Source organism: Chelon labrosus, assembly GCF_963514085.1.
Source record: "Chelon labrosus genome assembly, chromosome: 4".
Classification (NCBI taxonomy): Eukaryota; Metazoa; Chordata; class Actinopteri; order Mugiliformes; family Mugilidae; genus Chelon; species Chelon labrosus.
Window position 1 is genome coordinate 7,090,853 of NC_140340.1, and position 17,752 is coordinate 7,108,604.

General features: G+C 41.5%; 1 protein-coding gene across 3 annotated transcripts; it reads left to right on the forward strand.

The window, feature by feature from the left end:
- Nucleotides 1–1,270: 1,270 nt before the first annotated feature.
- On the forward strand, nt 1,271–16,802 carry inavab (innate immunity activator b). Of its 3 annotated transcripts, none has more exons than XM_084542268.1 (10): nt 1,271–1,325; nt 6,836–6,962; nt 9,960–10,093; nt 11,630–11,752; nt 11,875–12,106; nt 12,201–12,254; nt 12,453–12,762; nt 13,180–13,335; nt 13,444–14,149; nt 15,050–16,802. In XM_084542268.1, exons 2-10 carry the CDS (start codon nt 6,908–6,910, stop codon nt 15,140–15,142), a joined length of 1,863 nt encoding a protein of 620 aa, XP_084398394.1. In that variant the 5' UTR covers nt 1,271–1,325; nt 6,836–6,907; the 3' UTR covers nt 15,143–16,802. The 3 variants fall into 3 exon arrangements, with proteins under 3 accessions (XP_084398394.1, XP_084398393.1, XP_084398395.1); XM_084542267.1 differs by lacking the exon at nt 1,271–1,325 and adding an exon at nt 4,393–4,576; XM_084542269.1 differs by lacking the exon at nt 1,271–1,325 and having other exon boundaries at nt 6,732–6,962.
- The last annotated feature ends 950 nt before the right edge of the window (nt 16,803–17,752 follow it).

The window sequence follows — 17,752 nt, forward strand, 5'->3', positions numbered from 1 at the left end:
ATACACATGTTCAAGCACAAGTCAACGAAATGCAGTCAGCACCAAACCAGAAGTGCAGAAGCAGCAAGTGCAGAGTATATGTACAGATACACATTCGGAAAATTAAAATTAAAACAGGATATGTACATATATTGCAGCAGGATATTTTCGCAGTATAGAGCTTTGGTAAATAGAAACTGTATGGATATGTACAAACTATGGTCAATATAAACTATATTACAGCAGGATACAAACAAACTATGGTTATAAGGACTATATTGGTGGCAGTAAAGTGTCAATAGTGCAAAGGTAGTAGGAGGATTGAAGTTCTGCAGGGGTTCTGTAGCGCAGTGGGAGTTTTGCAGGGTCGCTGGAGATGAGAAACTACCAGTGTCGAAACTATCAGCTGTGGTGATCGAAACATAAACTGTACTTTATCGCTTCATAAGATTGAAAGCCTGTGTGTCGCTCTGCTGACCTCTAGCGGATGCAAGATGTACTATTTTACTATTCAACTGCTTTAAAACTATTTGGGCCCACGAAGGGTCACAGTGAGAGATGTTTTGTTTTTTGGTAGTGACCAATAAATGCATCATGCAAAGTGTCTCATCATCTCATCTTTCTCTGGTATCAGCCCTGACCGTAAAACAAACGCCCACACAGGAGTGGACATCCGTGTGGCATTCACATGCTCATCATAAACTCGTAACGTCCTAGTCTACGGCGTATATAATCCGTGTAGCATATAAATACTGTAAAAGCAAATTAACTCACAAAAGGAATACTTTAAATTGTGGCTGTTGTTTTTATTTTGGCAATCAAGTGAGATATTGGGAAAAAATCTTAGCAGATTGTGAAAACGTCGCACGATATGAGCCTGAAATAATATCGTACTGACTGTGAGTGGATGTTTTGTACACATAAACCGCTTTAAACATTATTTTCTATTCTACTTTGATGACTTCGCGTGATATTCGTGCCGTTTCACGCGTGGGGAAGTGCGGTTACCATGGTAAATACTTGTTGTTTGCTTTTGTTTCCGACTGCACCTGAAGGCGGCACGGCGTTGCTTTACTTCTGACTTAAAAACTCTCGGAGCAGCTTCGTCAGAGATCATTTTTTCTTTAAAGAAAGGTGGCGTTTGAGGGGTTTGAACTTTTTTTTTTTCACTTGTTCAGAGCGCACTGACGCAACGTGAGGACTTTTAAAAAAGTTTGTCTTTCCGCTTTTGCTTCGTGGCTAGAAAGAAACTTCCAGCTCAAAATCTGGGAGGCTGCGAGCCGATGGAGCGGAGGTTGTATGGATGTAGCTGAGGCACGATGCTAGCAGGCTAACTAGCTGCTAAGGTAAGAGCCAAGAAAAAGACACACACTTTGACGTTATAAAATAGCTTAACAAGCTTTGTTTAGTCAGTGTTAGTGAACTTATTTTGATAAATTAAAGGGCTGTAGTTTTGGGGGGTGTAATTAAACTTTGTGAAAGTTTTTATATCAGAGGCCCAGCAGCTGACTGGGCGGTTGGAAGGTTTTCCTCCATTGAAACATATAAAAAATAAGAAATAAACTGCTTTAAAGTTGTTTTAAACATATGTGACCCCCTGACACTGCTGCTATTTTTCCCAGTTTAACATTATATGTGTTTATTTAGCTGGCAGGTAACTCATCTAACATCTCCATGGATGAAAACCCACTGAAACAACAACATTAATTAATTAAACAGTTAACATCCTCACTGCATGGTTACGCCATGAGCTTCATGGGAATTTTCTTCTTCTCCTCCTCCTCCTCATGTGATTGTTTGCAAATGAGAAGTGCATCATAAACTGTAAAGATATCAGACTGTATAGAGAAGTTATTAGCTTGCAACATCCTCTTTGCACAGAAAAAGCACATGAACACATGTCTGAGGAGAAGCACACCGAACCTTTTATAAAACATTTCATAAAATGATTGATTGGAGACACACTGGAAACTTTTATCCCTGTAAAGTTTTTATTTTTTTTCCCCCCCCACTGCAGCCGTAGTTTGTCATTCATTCCTGTGAATTGAAATATTTCCACGGTCTATACATTCCTGAGCGCTGACCTGAGGGCAATAGGACAGAAGTGGCTTAACCCCTGCAGCTTCACTGACCTCCCGGCGGGACGGGGCGGTCACTTCAGACTCAAGCTGTGCCGCCCGGGCCCTCTGCAAACCCACGTTACTTGTGCTTCATCCTGTAGTTGGAGATCTCGCAGCTTACAGTCAATAGCGCCGCGCTAAAGTTTGGAGGGTGAGCCGCAGGAAGCACGAAACTTGATATAAATGGATTTATGTGGAGTTAATTGCCATGTGAGGAAAATTAGATGTTGCCGGATTTAAGGCCACGTAAGAGGAGCTTTTACTGTAGGTATAAATGTCTGTGAACTAGCATGTGGTCGACTCTCAGTCATGGTCTAATTTAGTCTTGCTTGGTCACAGTTTTGCATGGTGCTGCTGCAGAAACGTCTAATTAAGTTATCCACATCAGAAACACTACTTCTGCACACCTGGGGATGGAGTATAGATGGATGGAGAGTTTATTTTTGATTTTTTTTTTTTATAGCATCACAGCAGCAAAATCCTTCTGCGCCCAGGCGGAAGAAGGGAGTTGTAAAATATTAAGGGGAAATGTGTGATCCCCTGGCAGTCGAGGACTCCACACCGGCAGCAGCGGTCTAGCCGTGCACTTAATAAAGGTCTCAAGAATATTTAAAGAATTTGTTTTGCCAGCTGCTGTGCTGCCTACACAAAGCCTGCTCTCTGTCTCTTGGGGGACTTCTGGTTTATATAAACCACCAACTGGCTACTGGACGGATGGGAAATTGTTTAAATAGTCTTCACATAAAGCTTCGTGGAATTAACCACGCTGCTGTTGTGCCTGAGTTTTTGATAGAGGAGAACCGTGATCTGATTAATGCCTCATCAGACGTGAAGTCACAAACTATAATTCTGTCTCTAACTGGATTTTAAAATGTGTTTGAGCTGTTCTCTCTCTCTTGGTGTTGCTGTAGTGTTGGTTAAACCTCTTTGCTGCACTTTCCCATGGGTAGATAAGGTAATTATTTATTAGTAAGACTGCTAATCTGATTTTAGATTCACAAACTGCTCGGCCTTGATATGCATCCTGTTTGCCCCTGCTGATATGCTTTTATCGCAGTAACCCTAACACCGCTGGAAGGTTTTGCTGCTGCTCCCTTACTGGTGACACCAACAACTGTGTTTTAACACTACAATTGGTATTACATAACACCTCGCCCAATCTCTCTTACAGGACCGTTCTATTACATAGAACGTTTGTGTCTTTGTTGGTGTATGTGATATCGTCAGACTAGAAGGAATTTGCCCACATGCTTTGTTATCTGTGCGATGTGTCCAGTCACACCGTGAAAGTCTAAATGTTGTAGCTGCTGAACCAAAACGTTGCAGCTTTTCTGTCTCCGCGGCTGCTGCCTTCTCGGTGCCGTGTCACTTGAGATCCGATGCCCGAGCGTCTGGGGGTTTGCTGGGCCGTTTTTTTTTTTTTTTCTGAGCGTTCTTGAGCACCAACATTCCTGGAAAGCCAAAATGAATATTGAGATTCGCAATGAATGTGAGCCATGCCGTGTCAGAGCAGGTGCTGCCTGTCTCTGTAAATCATGCGGACTATCCCACAGGCACATGTTTCCCTCTTTTTTTTTTTAGTGGAGGCAGGGGGTGAAACGGCCTTTAGTTTGGAAGTAGATGGAGTTTCAGGGGATACTTAAAAAATCCAATCTAGTTAAAAGCTAAAAAAAAAAACAATTCTACTTTTTAAACAACCAGGAGATGGCAGTAAACATGCACTGAACCAGATATGTACCGGCAGAGCTGAACTCTCACAGTAGTTAGCAATGCTTTATAGTGGTCGTTGTGATAAAAACGGTAGTCCAAAACTTGAGGAGAGTCATTAAGACACTTATTGAGTCATAGAGTCATTTAAAACCAGTAATAAAAGCAAGATATTTGTCTCAAATCGCCGTCCCTAAAACCTACTGAGTCCATAAAGAAATTACAAAGCCCTTTGAAGCTGTTTGATAAATTTATACTTTTCATATAGGATGGAGAGAAGCAAGACCTTTGCACGTTTGTTTTTGGTGACGTAGTTAATCAATGCCAACTATTTTGCCTTTTTGATTCATTGATTGATAAATAAAAAATAATGTTGTCACTCCTGGGGCTTCAAGTCTTTGGCATAACGTGTGTTTTCATTCGTGCTTTTGTTCTGGGGCACACGTCCCGATCACGTCTCCTCCACCCACTCGTTATTAGACTCATAAGACTGTAAAGCGACGCCGAGCTTCTCGCCGCGTTGGTCATTGTTGTTGACACAGTTTCAGATCGCAGACAGGAGAGCTGAGTTACTCGATACCGTCTCCAGTGTTCAGCCCTCCCCGTACGTGGCCACTCCTCTCTTGGTGGGCGAGTCTCTCATTCCTGTGCAGACTCCACTCAGCTCAGCTTCTTTTTTTTTTCCTGTGTTTCCACTCAAGCTGGTTGATTCTGAGGAAAAGCCTTCACTCTTGGGATTGTGACAGTTTCTCTCACAAGTTTTTCATAAAGTAAGTGAGATTCTTTTAGATATTGTCCGACTTGCTGTGTTTCGTGTAACTTGTACGTGCTTTTAAATTAATCTGTGCCCCCTAGGTATATTAATTTATCATAGTATTGTATTGTGTAGTAGTCTTAATGTTTTTTTTTTGTCAAACCTTGTCAGTTTTCATGTGAATGTTTTGCCCGTTAGCCGCTTGCTTATCATCTGAACACGTTCAAAAAATGTGAATTTGATGGAAAATACAACGCACACCAGCAAAAATGTTTCATCCGGTTAAATTACGACCAAGAAAACATCTGACTTCTCTCTTATTTGTAGTGTTTTGTTTTGACGCCAAGATTCAGTGCATCACTCATTAAGAGTTTCAGTTTAGCTCACTTAAAAACGCAACTTCATCCTTGAGCGTTGGAGGGGAAGGGCGCAGGGTTTCTTTTTGGTATTTTTTTGGTATTTTTTTTTTTGTCGTGGGAATTATAAACTGAAAATGCATTGAAATCCCCCAAACGAACGTCTCGGTGTATTATGGTAAACACAAATAAGCGAGTTTATCGACGCTGCAAAAATGAAACTGACATTATAGTCTGCTGCTGTTTTGATGTTTTAATAATTGCTTGTCAGCCTAAAAATCTGAAATATAAGCTTTTTAAAAATAAAGGCTTCATCGTGTGTTAAGTATATGCACGTTTTAGACTGTCGGTGGTCACACAAGATGCACCGACATTTCTTTCAGTTGTGCATCAACTGCTGCAGGAGGCTCGGTTTGAGGTAACCCACTGATCACTTTGTGTCTGCCAAATTTACCGTGGTGATGTAAGTTTTTGTTGCAGTGGATGTCAGTAATTGTATAACATTTCTCACACACACACACCTTGTGGGTTTTTTTTTTTTTTTTTTTTTTTTTTTTTAAACTTAGTCTGAGATTTCAGAGCTACCTTATGTTGTATTTTTAGTTTGCTGTTCGTGAGCTGCTTCGCCTTAATTGTGCAAACACAGCAGCTGGCTGTCTGTAATGTGGAGGTGTGAAGCGTCCAGTCACAGTCATGAGTTTCACTGTGTGTGTGTCATGCTCGGGACATATTTTATAGATCCCTTGCTCAATCCTTAATGTCGCCGTACGCTGGAGCAACATTAAAGTAGCTCATGCCTTTAACCTCATGTAGTTGTTGCTCAGTGATGAATACCTGCTGGGAAGCTTTAGAGCATTAATGAATGTGAACCTCCAACTGTGTGCTAGAAGGCGCAGCATTCCTCCGTGCACCTTGTTAATAATCAAGCCGACAAGCCTCGCCGCATTCGCGCGACACCAGCTGGATGCACAATATAACTCACGCATCGAGAGGCAGTGTTCACGAGGGATGAGATAATGGCGGTCGTGACGTCAGAGATTAACAAACAGGCAGTCACAGGAAACACCCTAGACTTGGCAGCATGTATGTGTACTCCTGCCCCGTGAGACAATTATGACTACACCTGACAGTGAGGTCAATTAGGTATGTCACACCTGAATCACTGAGGCAGCAGGTCGCAAGGTTTAGTTAAGAACACTGTTTGGGAAACGTGTGATAATGTCTGATGTCTTGTTTTTATGGCCGGTTATTTATCGCTACTGTTTTCACAAATGAATTGTTCACAAAACTAATGTTGTTGTTGGTGTTTTCTCTAGTTTTATCTCTGGTTTTATCTCTATCTTTTATATGGCTTCGCTTTTGTCCAGCTCTCTTCTGTTGTCGTACTTCAGACTTGTAGTTTTTGGATCTTCCTCACATATGGACTTGTCTCGTTGCGCAATCTCACAAGACCAGTCATGCGAAGCCAGTCTCGGAAAATCACCGCAGCGGGATTTTTTCTAACGGAAGGATGTAGGAAGTGGTGTATATTTAAAGACAAAAATAAAAAATGGATCCGCAACAGGATTCAGCATCGGCTCTTTCAAACTAAGATCAGTCTAAAATTTCTTTTAAATTTCTAAAAGTTCTTCTACTTTTGTGCAATAACGAATAAGATGTTTCTCTTTTTCATGACCTAACTGACCTTTAACACCGTGTCATCCAATTCTAACATAATTCCTTACGATTTAAGGAGTTTCATTTCATTTCATTTCATTTTGGATGTTTCATAATCCCAAAGGATTTTTTTTATTCTTATTCTGATTTGTCTTAACATTCAATAAATTGGCAACCGAAATAAAAGCAATATTCTCAAATCAGGCTGACGTGAACTTGTAAAAGTTTTAACAATAAATGTTTCTTAAAATCGTTCTTCGCAGGACATGCTGTGACTCTTCCGTCGTCCTTTTCGCTTTCTCTGAAGAACAGCATCAGGAAGTCGATCCACTGACATGGAGGGGAATGGAGAGATCAGTGACACTGACAGCGGGATCATCCTTCATTCAGGTAAAAACACATTTCTGTGTCTTGACACCTTGTTTTGAAATAGGCAGCGGTCCACATTCATGCCATACTTGTCTGGCACTAAATACACTAAATGTCACTGGCACAACAATAATAATAATAATGATAATGATTACAACTAATAGTTACGGCAACATGTCACCACCTTCCTCCATTTAGTTTGTGTCATTGCAGTGGGAATACACTGAATCCATGTAGGACACATTTATTTAGATCTCATTTAGCGGGGAAAACCTTCCTGGAGGCTCAAACTATCATTGATTTAAAGTCCGGGCACACACATTAGCCCAGCCCGGTTAATCTCATCACAGCACCTCCTTTCTAATGACCACAAAAACAGTTTTGCCATTCGTGTTTATGACGTGGGAAAATAATTGACTACTTGCTCTTGTGCAAACAAAACGTCAGATGGTCAGCACCGTACATTTAACACTCACAGCAACACGTGAACATCTCTGTCCATGGCGTTGTGACTTATTGACTACTTATCTGTCAGGTCACAGAACTGATACCCTCTCAGGTGTAAATGCTGATGTGAGGACGAGGCGTGTCGCCGTCATGAAAGCGCAGATATTTACAGTTAGCCATATACCGTCGCTGCATTAGATGTTGAGAGCTTGGTGTTTTGATGAGTTGGTGATACTGTTTCTTGTCAAAGCTGACATTAAACCACCAGCAGAACAAGGGGACGCAACAAGAACGCAGACAGTGTTGGGAAAAAAAACGTTTTATATACATGTGAATTATAATTTTGAAAGACCTAGTCAAGACCGCTTGGGAGCTAGTTAGGTTTGTGCTCCACCTGATGTTTTTCTCTTTTAGGGAACAACGAAATAACATTTACATCTAAAATTGTCCTGACACCTCAGTCATGCTGTCAATAAAATAATCTACATTCTTTAGTCAACTCCGCACCAGAGTACAAAGCACATTCAAATAGTCTTAAGTAGTAACTCCTTCCGGTTAAAAGCCAAGTGCGAAGTGTCTACTTTGTTAAATAGCACAAGTTTTAAAGTTACACTAAAATTCATGGGTCTGTTGTGACCTGTAAAAATATAAAAGCAGTTTAATTTTAATCACACACATTCACTCACTTCTTGAGTCGGAGATTTGTGTGCATTATGCTCCTAGCAGCTAATACTAAGCACGGGATGCAGACCTTCACGACGTCACACGCCTTGATTGTTTTCTATTCCAACTTGCTTCAGATTTATCACAGCTTAATCTACGAGACGTACTTTATTTGCATTTTCTGACAGAGTTAGATGCATAAAGTTGGTGGAATTCCCCTTTAATTTTATGGCGTCTTATTCAAGGCAGCCTTCTAGCCGTTTAAACACACGTTGATTGGCCACAGCGTTGAAACTACTGACAGGAGAAGTAAATAGCACTGACCATGTTGTGGCAGTTCAGTGTTCTGCTGGGAAACGTTTGGACCTGGCATTCATTGGTGTGGTCCCCCACCCCATAGCAATGACACCGATGACACTCCTTGCTGCCATCAAGGAGTGCCATAGCAGTGACACTCCTTGGTGGCAGCATCCATCCCCAGCAGGATGCAGCCTGACACAGACACACACACACAAAAACACTTTAGGAACAACTAAAAAAATAAAACATGAAGAACAGCACAAGGTGTTGACCTGGCCTCCAAATTCACTAGATCCCAAACTGATCAAGTATCTGTGGGATGATCCACAGAGGCCCCTCCCCTCCTCAAAGGCCCCCACTAACGACATTCTGTTGCCAGACACAACAGGACACCCTCAGAAGGCCCATGTTCATTCACTGATGAGTCACAACTGTTTGGAGGCACAAAGGAGACCTGCACAATATTAGGAAGGTGGTCATAATGTTATGCCTGATCAGTGTAGTTCCTTTAATTAATGGCTCTGGCATTCCTGACATTCCTTACGTCTTATTTAAGTCACGTAAAGTCGGCTCTATACAATGAAAAAGTGTCGCTCAGCAAAGAAAGGGGGGATTGTGTCAGCAGGAAGAGGAATTCTCGGCCCCATTGTCGTGCTGTCACACTTCTTTTCCTGTCGCACCTCAGACGTTTGTCAGTACCTGCAGGGATTCTGTTAATAATCTCTTAAAGTATGCAACGCGTTTTGCCCGAAGCCACTCCCACAGCTCTGGGACTAATCTCGATGTCATTAGTCACCGGGGCCACAGACAGCACCAGACGAACTCTCGCATTGTTTATAGTTACTAAGATCCTGAAACTGATTTTGCAGTTTCAGTGTCGCTATATACAAAGATCTAAATCAGCGCGGGGTACGTATTGGAAGGCTGACTTCAATGTCTTAAAAAGTTAAATTTTGTCAAACATAATTGATTGGCTTTTGTTCTTTGTGTTTTAAGATTACAGATTTATCTGCACGCATTATGCACACTGAGTTGTTGTAATGCAGTTCAAGAGCTGAGGTGCATTTCTGAAGAAACACTTCTGTGACACAACTTGAGCAAACACTGAACACATTCAGCTTCACAAAGACGGGATTTGTAGCCGGCCTCCTGTTTTTTATTGGATTAAATTAATCTAGGACAACTCCTGAGTGTGTGTCATTATGTTTTTGCGTCCATAAGATTTATTAAACAAACTAGTATCTGTTTTTGTTTTGAAAGATTAATGAGAAAAAAAAAAAAGGTAATATTTTCTTGGCTTTGAGTTTATTTATCGGCCTAAATAAGCTCTAGAAAGAAGTCACTTGTCTTAGAATATGTAATACATAGACTAACCAAAATAAATTAAATTATATTGAAAGTTATTAGTTGCAAATGATTTTATTGAGAGCTACTGTATGTGTTCTTTCTTATGGTTTAATAAGTTCTGGCGTTGTGTCATGATTTATTAAGTAAATTCCACCACATTATTGGTTTTAGTTTTGCTTTCTGAATAAATAAAGAAATGTATGCAACAGTCGCGTAATCTCACACGACTCCACTTGCTGCTTCCCTGTTTGCGTGACGCAGGCTCCGACAGCCCGACGACGCACACCAAGGATGTGACCACGCACACACGGGCCATGAAGCTCAAACACCAGGACCTCCAAGACCGGCTGGAGATCTGCCTACTGGAGCTGAAGAAGCTCTGCATCCGAGAAGCTGTGAGTGACGTGTCACGGAACAAATGAGTCACATAAATATTATAATCCAAGTTAATTGAAGGCTTTTTTTAAATGTTTCTGTAAACAAAGTAAAACTCAAGAACTATTAGTTATGTAACGTAACGGCGTGTACCTGCATTTCTGCTGATGATTCAGTGTCTTTTTGTACGAAGGATTAAACTGGTGGGGCAGTTTTGGGCAGGATTTTGATGACACATTTTGCTGCCAGTTCATAAATTAACCTGTAAGAAGAACATTTTTAGGTATATCCATAAACATTTAGGTCAACTTTGCAGCATCACGAAACCAAAATGAGGTTTTACTCCGGCCTCATGCAAACCCCAAATTACAGGGTAACTGACAGTCTTACACACAATGAGTCACTCATTGAACCTGTTCTGAAGATCTTCAACTTTAAATTTAATCCAACAGAAATGAAACGCAACAAATGCTATATCCATTTTTAGTAATAGCAGCACAAGGCAGCCCCTTCAGTGAACGTGCCACGCTTGAGTTTCAGATACAGCCTCGTCCCAGACAGGGTGGACATGTCAGAAGGAAAGCGGTCCATAACAGTGACTGTGTGTGAATGAAAGACCAAGAAAAAGGGGAGACAATTACAGATTATCAAACATGTCTTTGTGTTTAACACAGTCGCGAGTCTTTTCTGAACGTATTATAGCTTTTGAAGAGGTGTTCTGGCGGTTTCCTTTGGCCAAAGCAATTTAAATGTTCCCACGGCAGTCTTGAGTTTGACACAGGAGACCTTTGTCCCATGCCATCCCTTTAATTTTAGATCTTTTGTGACTCTCTTTCTCTTTCTCTACACCGTGAAGGATCACATAAAAGCTAAAAATTGCCACATATAGGAGTTTCCAAACTGGACTCCAGCTCTGGGTGTGTAGCTGCTTCAGGGTAAAATCCCAGGACGGATCGTTCTTTCCTGTTGACACTCGGGCTGGGCACTCTTGTTGGGACATGCTTAGGTGAACTAATGGGAGTCATGATACTTCTCCCTGCCCTCGGTGACAAAAGAATAACTCTAAGCTCAGTGGCCACACTTAATGTCTTTGTCTGCAGAGTTGCTTGACTCTTTGTGACTTGAACTAAGAGGAAATCAGTAACGGTGTTAAAGAAAATCAGTAACGGTGTGTTGTCACGTGTTGTCATTCTCCCAAGTTTGCTGCCAGTGTAGGACACTTGATACAGCGAGAAAGTGAAACACAAAGAATGTGTTGGGAAATCATGCAACCAATTCCTTGAACTTATATGTCTGAACATGTAAGGAGAGCAGAACAAGATACTTGAACGTCGTTCCAGAGCTGTCATGGAAAAACCGGTGTATGTGAACCGACTTAAACAGAAACTGAAATGGAAAGATTAATTACTGCCGATTTAAAAAAAAAAAAAAAAAAAAAAAAAAAAAAGTCTTTGCTTTGATTGACTATTTAACCAAGACTCAGAAAAATAAACTTTTCATCATCTCCTAATGCAGCTCTGTGGACACTTGGATTAAATTATTTCCATGTTGTTTAGGAGTTGACGGGCCAACTGTCAGAGGATTACCCTCTCCTGCCAGGAGAGAAGCCTCCGCAGATTCGCAGACGTATCGGAGCTGCGTTTAAACTGGAAGAACAAAGCATCCCTCGAGGAGCAGAGGTATGGAGACGATTTATAAGCCCTGCAACCAGAAACAAACAAAAAAAACAACTCAAGGACATGAAATGTTTCAACAGTCAGACTATTGTCTTTCTCTTAACGCCCTGCCTTCAACTTTCCAGGACTCAGAACTGAGTTTAGTGGACGCCGAGTTGGCGCTTCAGATGAAGATATACGAAGCCGCACGCAAGCTCTGCGACGAGGGTCACCAGAGTAAGGCTGTTAGGAAGAGCCGCATACAGCAGTGCAGGAGATTGGAGAAGAAGCTCAAGCAGCTACAAGAGACGGCCTTTCATCTGAGACTGGAGCACGGCCGATCATCGCCACTCCCTGCTTTTAATATTACGCAACAAGGTGAGAGTCCAGGTCACAGGAAGACAATTTGAAAGGCCTTCTGGTTTTCACAGATCTGTATCATGCCACATATCTCTTTGTGTTTGTTTCTCAGATCAAGGCACTTCTGATGACAGCTCTTTATCTGATTCTATTGTACAAGATGAAGGTACGACTTGACTTCGTCCCAGTTTCTGCAAGTTTCTGTCATGTGTTGGTGGGAGTTAGAGCATTTTTGTTTTGTACACATGATCAGAAAGTGCATCTCTTGACTAAAGTACATTGTTCTTAACACAAGTTGCTCCCTAAAAGCTTAATGTGTATCAGCATTAAATAACACAACGTAACGGTTGTTGTTTTTCTCCAGAAGTCACAAGCCAGTCCTCGCAGCCTTCCTCGGGACTCCCTCATCCTGTTGAAACCGATCCTCCCCAGCCTCCCCCTGTGTCCTCACACTCCTCTGTAGACGGCACCTACATGTCTCCTACTGTGACTCCTCAGTCTGCGGCTCTTAACCTGAGTCAGTCTCCGCGTCCGAGCATCGACTCCAATTTGAGTTTCACCACCTCGAGCCCCGTGTACGACCCTCCTCCCATCCAGCACTCCCCGTGGACAGAGTCCAGCCTTGACGAGCCTTACCAAAAGAGCAAGAAGTCGCGCTCCTCCAGCAAGACGAGGTAGCGCACATCATCCATCACGACTGTTTTCCTGTCCATCAAGTTTTTTTGCGTTGGAAAAACAAACTGTGGTTTTGTCACATTGTGTGAGTTACTGGTGCAGGTTCGATTCTTAAGAAACGTGGAAATAATGTCCCACTTCTACCTAAATTACTCATCTGTTTCCTAGTAATATATCGCTCTCATCTACTCTTGCAAATCCGTTTTTGATACGATCTTTGTTACCACTGTTGCTACAGCTGTGAATTACAGAGTAGACGTTCATAAATGTGCAACGCTGCCATCATCTGGTGCAGAGGTGCAACCACAGTCGATGTTTAGAGCTAAAACAGATCTGACACACGGTGCTGCATTTCCAACTCACCCATGTCACACGTATTTTTTTTTTCATGCTGCCATTTTTTTGTGTGTCTTCAGCAGTCCAGCCAAAACTGAATTGTTGCCACCGTTGGAGACTTGTTTAGCACAATCAGGTCTGCCGGCCCAACTGTCCCATCTGAGGCTGAGTCGCACCACGTCCAGCAGCACACCCTCCACGCCAGAGATGCGTGTGCACAGACAACTCTCCCTCAGGTAGTCATTCATCACACACACACACACCTGCAGCGCTGTACGTTGCACAGAATGAGCTGTGAATGAGTGACAAACCATTACTTTGTGTAACTGTTGTGCTTTTAACAGGCTGTCCGGTCCTGAATCTTCGTTTGATAAGGAGCGCGGCCGCGCCAGAGGCCCGAGGAGACGACTGACTGAATACTCAATAACTTTACCAGAGACTCCATCCCCCACGATGAATTACGGGAACCTTGCTAGCTCTGAGGATAGCAACTCTGAACACTCATTTACATCTTACAATAGCTCCCCGTGTCAGGAACTACACAACGATTTCCCCAGACAATATCCGTCTGCATTCCTGCACTCTAGCCCCGTTGGCAGCTATGGACATCAAACCTTCTCACCCACTGGCTTTTACCATAATCCCAGGCGCCCGCCCAGCCCTGGTATACAGGCAGCCTATTACAATGAAGAAATGGTCTACCCACCTGATATGGACATGGCACGGAGCTATATCCACCAGCAGCCTCTCTGTCTTCCCAACCGATATGAATATCAGTATAAAGACGCCGCTGTACCCCATCAGAGGGCACACAGGCCTTTGCCTCCCGATGTCAGACTCACCCCCCCTCCAGCGCAATGGGACCACCCGCAGTACCGCTCCAATTGCCTCCCGCGACAAGTGGTGACCGAGCAGCTGAAGTCGTGGCACCGGCGCAGTCAGCTCAAAACTCCTAGGGCTCGTTCTCTTGACAGACAGGGAGCGGTCAGAGTGAAAAACGTTCCAGGTCGAGAGTCACCCAGCTACCAAAACCCAAAGTACCACGAACAGGTAAGATCTTAATATGATTATGTTTCCACAACATGTATTGTTGTATGTTCTGTTTAGATGCATTTTTAGAGTGTATGTGCAATTCAAAAGTATTGCATGTGGGTGTGAAATGGATGAATGTCATTAATAAACTGTGAAATAATCAATTGTTGACACCATGCTAACAAATTTAGATGCATTGTGATAACAGGAGTGCGTTTAAAATAAAAACACTACAGTAATCCACAGAGAGCTCCTGGATATTTCCAGGATGTGCCGGTCAATTTTTTTTCTGCCCCCAGATCTGATTCTGTTCGTTTAATATCGAGTATCGTCTCATCTTTTTTTTTTGTAGTAAATTAACTAACTGTTCTCTCCTGGTGATTTTATTATCTTACTTGTATTCTCCTAGATCATGGGTGCAACTGATACGATAAACTTCAAGTTGTTCCTTAAAAGATTGCTATATATAACAGTAGAGACGTCTTCGTCGTGCGAAATAATTAACAGTAAACGGGTATTTTGTCTCTTACCACAAAAACCTACTCGGAGGTAGATGAGACAAACTTGGACAAACTAAATAACCAGCTATCAAACATCTTTATGAATAGTTTAGTCTTTAACGTTTGGTTTTGGTTTACAGAATGTCAGGCTTGCCTGCGTACTTTATCCGATCAGATCCTTTTGAAAATGCCCTGATTGGCCCTCGTACTGATCAGGACATCCCTGCATGTTTCCCACTTTCTTCATTTTATTTAGACATGCTAACAACTTTCACTTCTCTCTGTTTTCTTGGGATGAATGGATGAAAGATGAACAGCTTATTTACTTGTGAGAATGAACAGACTGAGAAAAAGGAGTTACAGGACCAAGCCTCAACTGTGACTTATTATTGTTTTTTCCTGTTTTGCTAACCTCCAGGTCGCTCAGAGAGAGGCTCTACAAAGAGCGGCAGAGAACGCCCAAAGGCGCTGGCTCCTAGATGACGGCTCCCACTATGTAAGCCAAGTGTGAAGAGAAGAAACTTGATTTGCTGCCAGCCAGACTAAACCTGTTAACCCAGAGGCTGCAACTTTCCCACTGAACCAGAGTGAATTAGTCAAAAAATTTAGTTAGATTCACTCTTTTATGCCAGTTAATAATTTCTTCCTCCACGAATGTTTCTTCATCTTGTTTAACCTGCCCGACTGTATCAGAGAATACAGAGAGAGGATGAGAAAACGGTGCATCGAAGAACACAATGCATTGTGTAATACAACACAAACCGTGGAATACAGGTTTGCCTCGAGGATTGCAATGCACTTGTTGAGCGTGACTGTCCGGTACTAACGGTTACATATTCAGCATTGAGCTGAACGTTGGACGGATTAGATTATGAGAGAGGTGGATGATTCACAAATAACTTTCCTCGTGTTGAATTGTTGATCTCAGATGAATTGACGTTGCCAGGTACATTTCTTTTAGGTTCCCAGTCGTATGACGTAGTAGCGCTGGTTTCCTGTAGATTGAACAACACTGCCAAATAATGCACATTTGTGTGAACATCAAGACTGAGAAGTTTTTATTTGAAATATGAAAACCTAAAATCCTCTTTTCTACTTAGCCGTATGAAGGAAACGAATCCACTGCTATATACTGTAGATTATAAATACATTTTTATTGATGATATTTACTCGATTGAGTCCCCTTGTTAATGAACTTGAGCTGCTTAAATTCCAGATGCCAGGTTTGTCTTCTTCTTCATGTACTTTTGGAGGCAAATCTGTCTTGTTTTTATACTTTAAACGTGTCTGTGACTGTGCCACTTGACTTGAATTACTAACAGACTAACCAGCTAGTTGAAACTAGATATGAACTTATACGAACATAACACACACAGGAGCACAGAGACTTGATGTTTGGCAGCTATTAGCATGTCCAATTTGAAACGTACATGCTTTGAGCTTTAAGTGTATCTCCATATTACATCTTTGTTGTTGCAGTATCTGAGTTTTCTTAGCACCAGTATCAGAGGTGGCTGCGTTCGAAAACACCACCAAATATGTGTTTGACAACCAGCAGCCCATCTCTGTTAGCCAAGCAAACGGTTTAGTTGTGGATGATTTAAGACTTCACTTTCACAAATGCAGCTACGGCGACACACTGGTCTCACGCTGTGATCTATTTATGTGTTAATTTATTGTGATTTGCACCATTAGACCCATGGTAAGTCTTTCAGACTTGTTAAAAAAAACAAGACATGGACCAGAGCTTGCGAAACAAATCCAGTGTTTAGTTTTATACATATATATATATATATATGTATGACCACAATCATGTTACCCTTTGTGCCTCTTTTTTATTTATCAGTTACAGTAGTTTAAGTGGACATAATGTGTTGTAGTGCTGTTAAAAAAAATCTGTGAAATGTTTTGTTTTTTTTCCTGTGGACATAAATAAAATGTTTGGATATTGTTGAGTTTTATCTGAGTGCCTCGTGTTCTTTTATTCTGCTGTGGAACCGTTTGTAATTGGCATTTTCCAGTACGAGTACGGAAAAACACAATTTGAAGGTAATAAAACGAGTAAAGGCTGAATCACACTTCAGTTTTAGGATGCTGGCTCACTCAGCCGGGCCCCACTGGGATGTCTTGAACACAATGATGTTATTTGAGGGATGATTTTTTTTTTTCGGCTTTGACAAGGCGTAATAGCTGCAGTGAACAGATTAAAAGTACCATTTTTAAACAGGTTATGAAGAAAAATACAGCACGGCAAGAGTTATGTAATTGGGTATTTATAGGATAGGAATAATTGGGTTGAGGAAATCAATTTCTACTTTAAGATTCTCTGTTTAGCTATTTATTTATGTTCTAACAGTGTCTCAATTATCAAGGAAGGCAGCCGTCTGTCACGACAGGCTGTTAGAACTGAGGGCTCTATCCAAGTAAATATTTTTTTCCTTCTGTGTGACTTTCACTATGGATTTTATTAACAGCCATCCCAGCTGTCACCGGGCAAGAGGCGGGGTGTACACCCTGGACACGTCGCCGCCAGTCTATCGCAGTCACCCAGGTCATGGTATATATCTAAAAACAAAGTAAAACGAAAAGGCAACTTGTTCTTGTTGAGTTTTCTTGAGGACGTTTCCCCACTCGTCTTTAGTTTTAACTGCCGTTTGGGGGAGTTAAGGTTTTTATTAGCCTCATCTGTGGTTCCTGTGGTCCTCATACACCAGTGAGGTATGTTAACGACTAGATGCTCACCTGTAATTAGAGGATGTTGTTCAGATTAAGCTGGGTGGTGTCTGTTTTTTTTTTTTTTTTTTTTTAATTTTGTTTTTCCCCAGTGAGCAACGAATTAATAATTAATCTGTCCTCTATTCTCACCTTGAGTCTGGAGAACTGAAGACGTTGCCTGAATGAGCTGTGAAACATCTTAAAAAAAATTTATTTATTTTTTATTTGTTTTTTTTTAGTATGTAGTATATAATTAAGGCATACATAAAAATATATCTACCTGTAAAAAAAATAAATAAATAAAAAAAAATAAAAATGTTTTTATTTATAAACCAACGGTCGACGCTTTTATTTTGAAAACCCGGGATTCCGGTTTTACGGAAGAGACCTCGACTTCCGGAAAGAT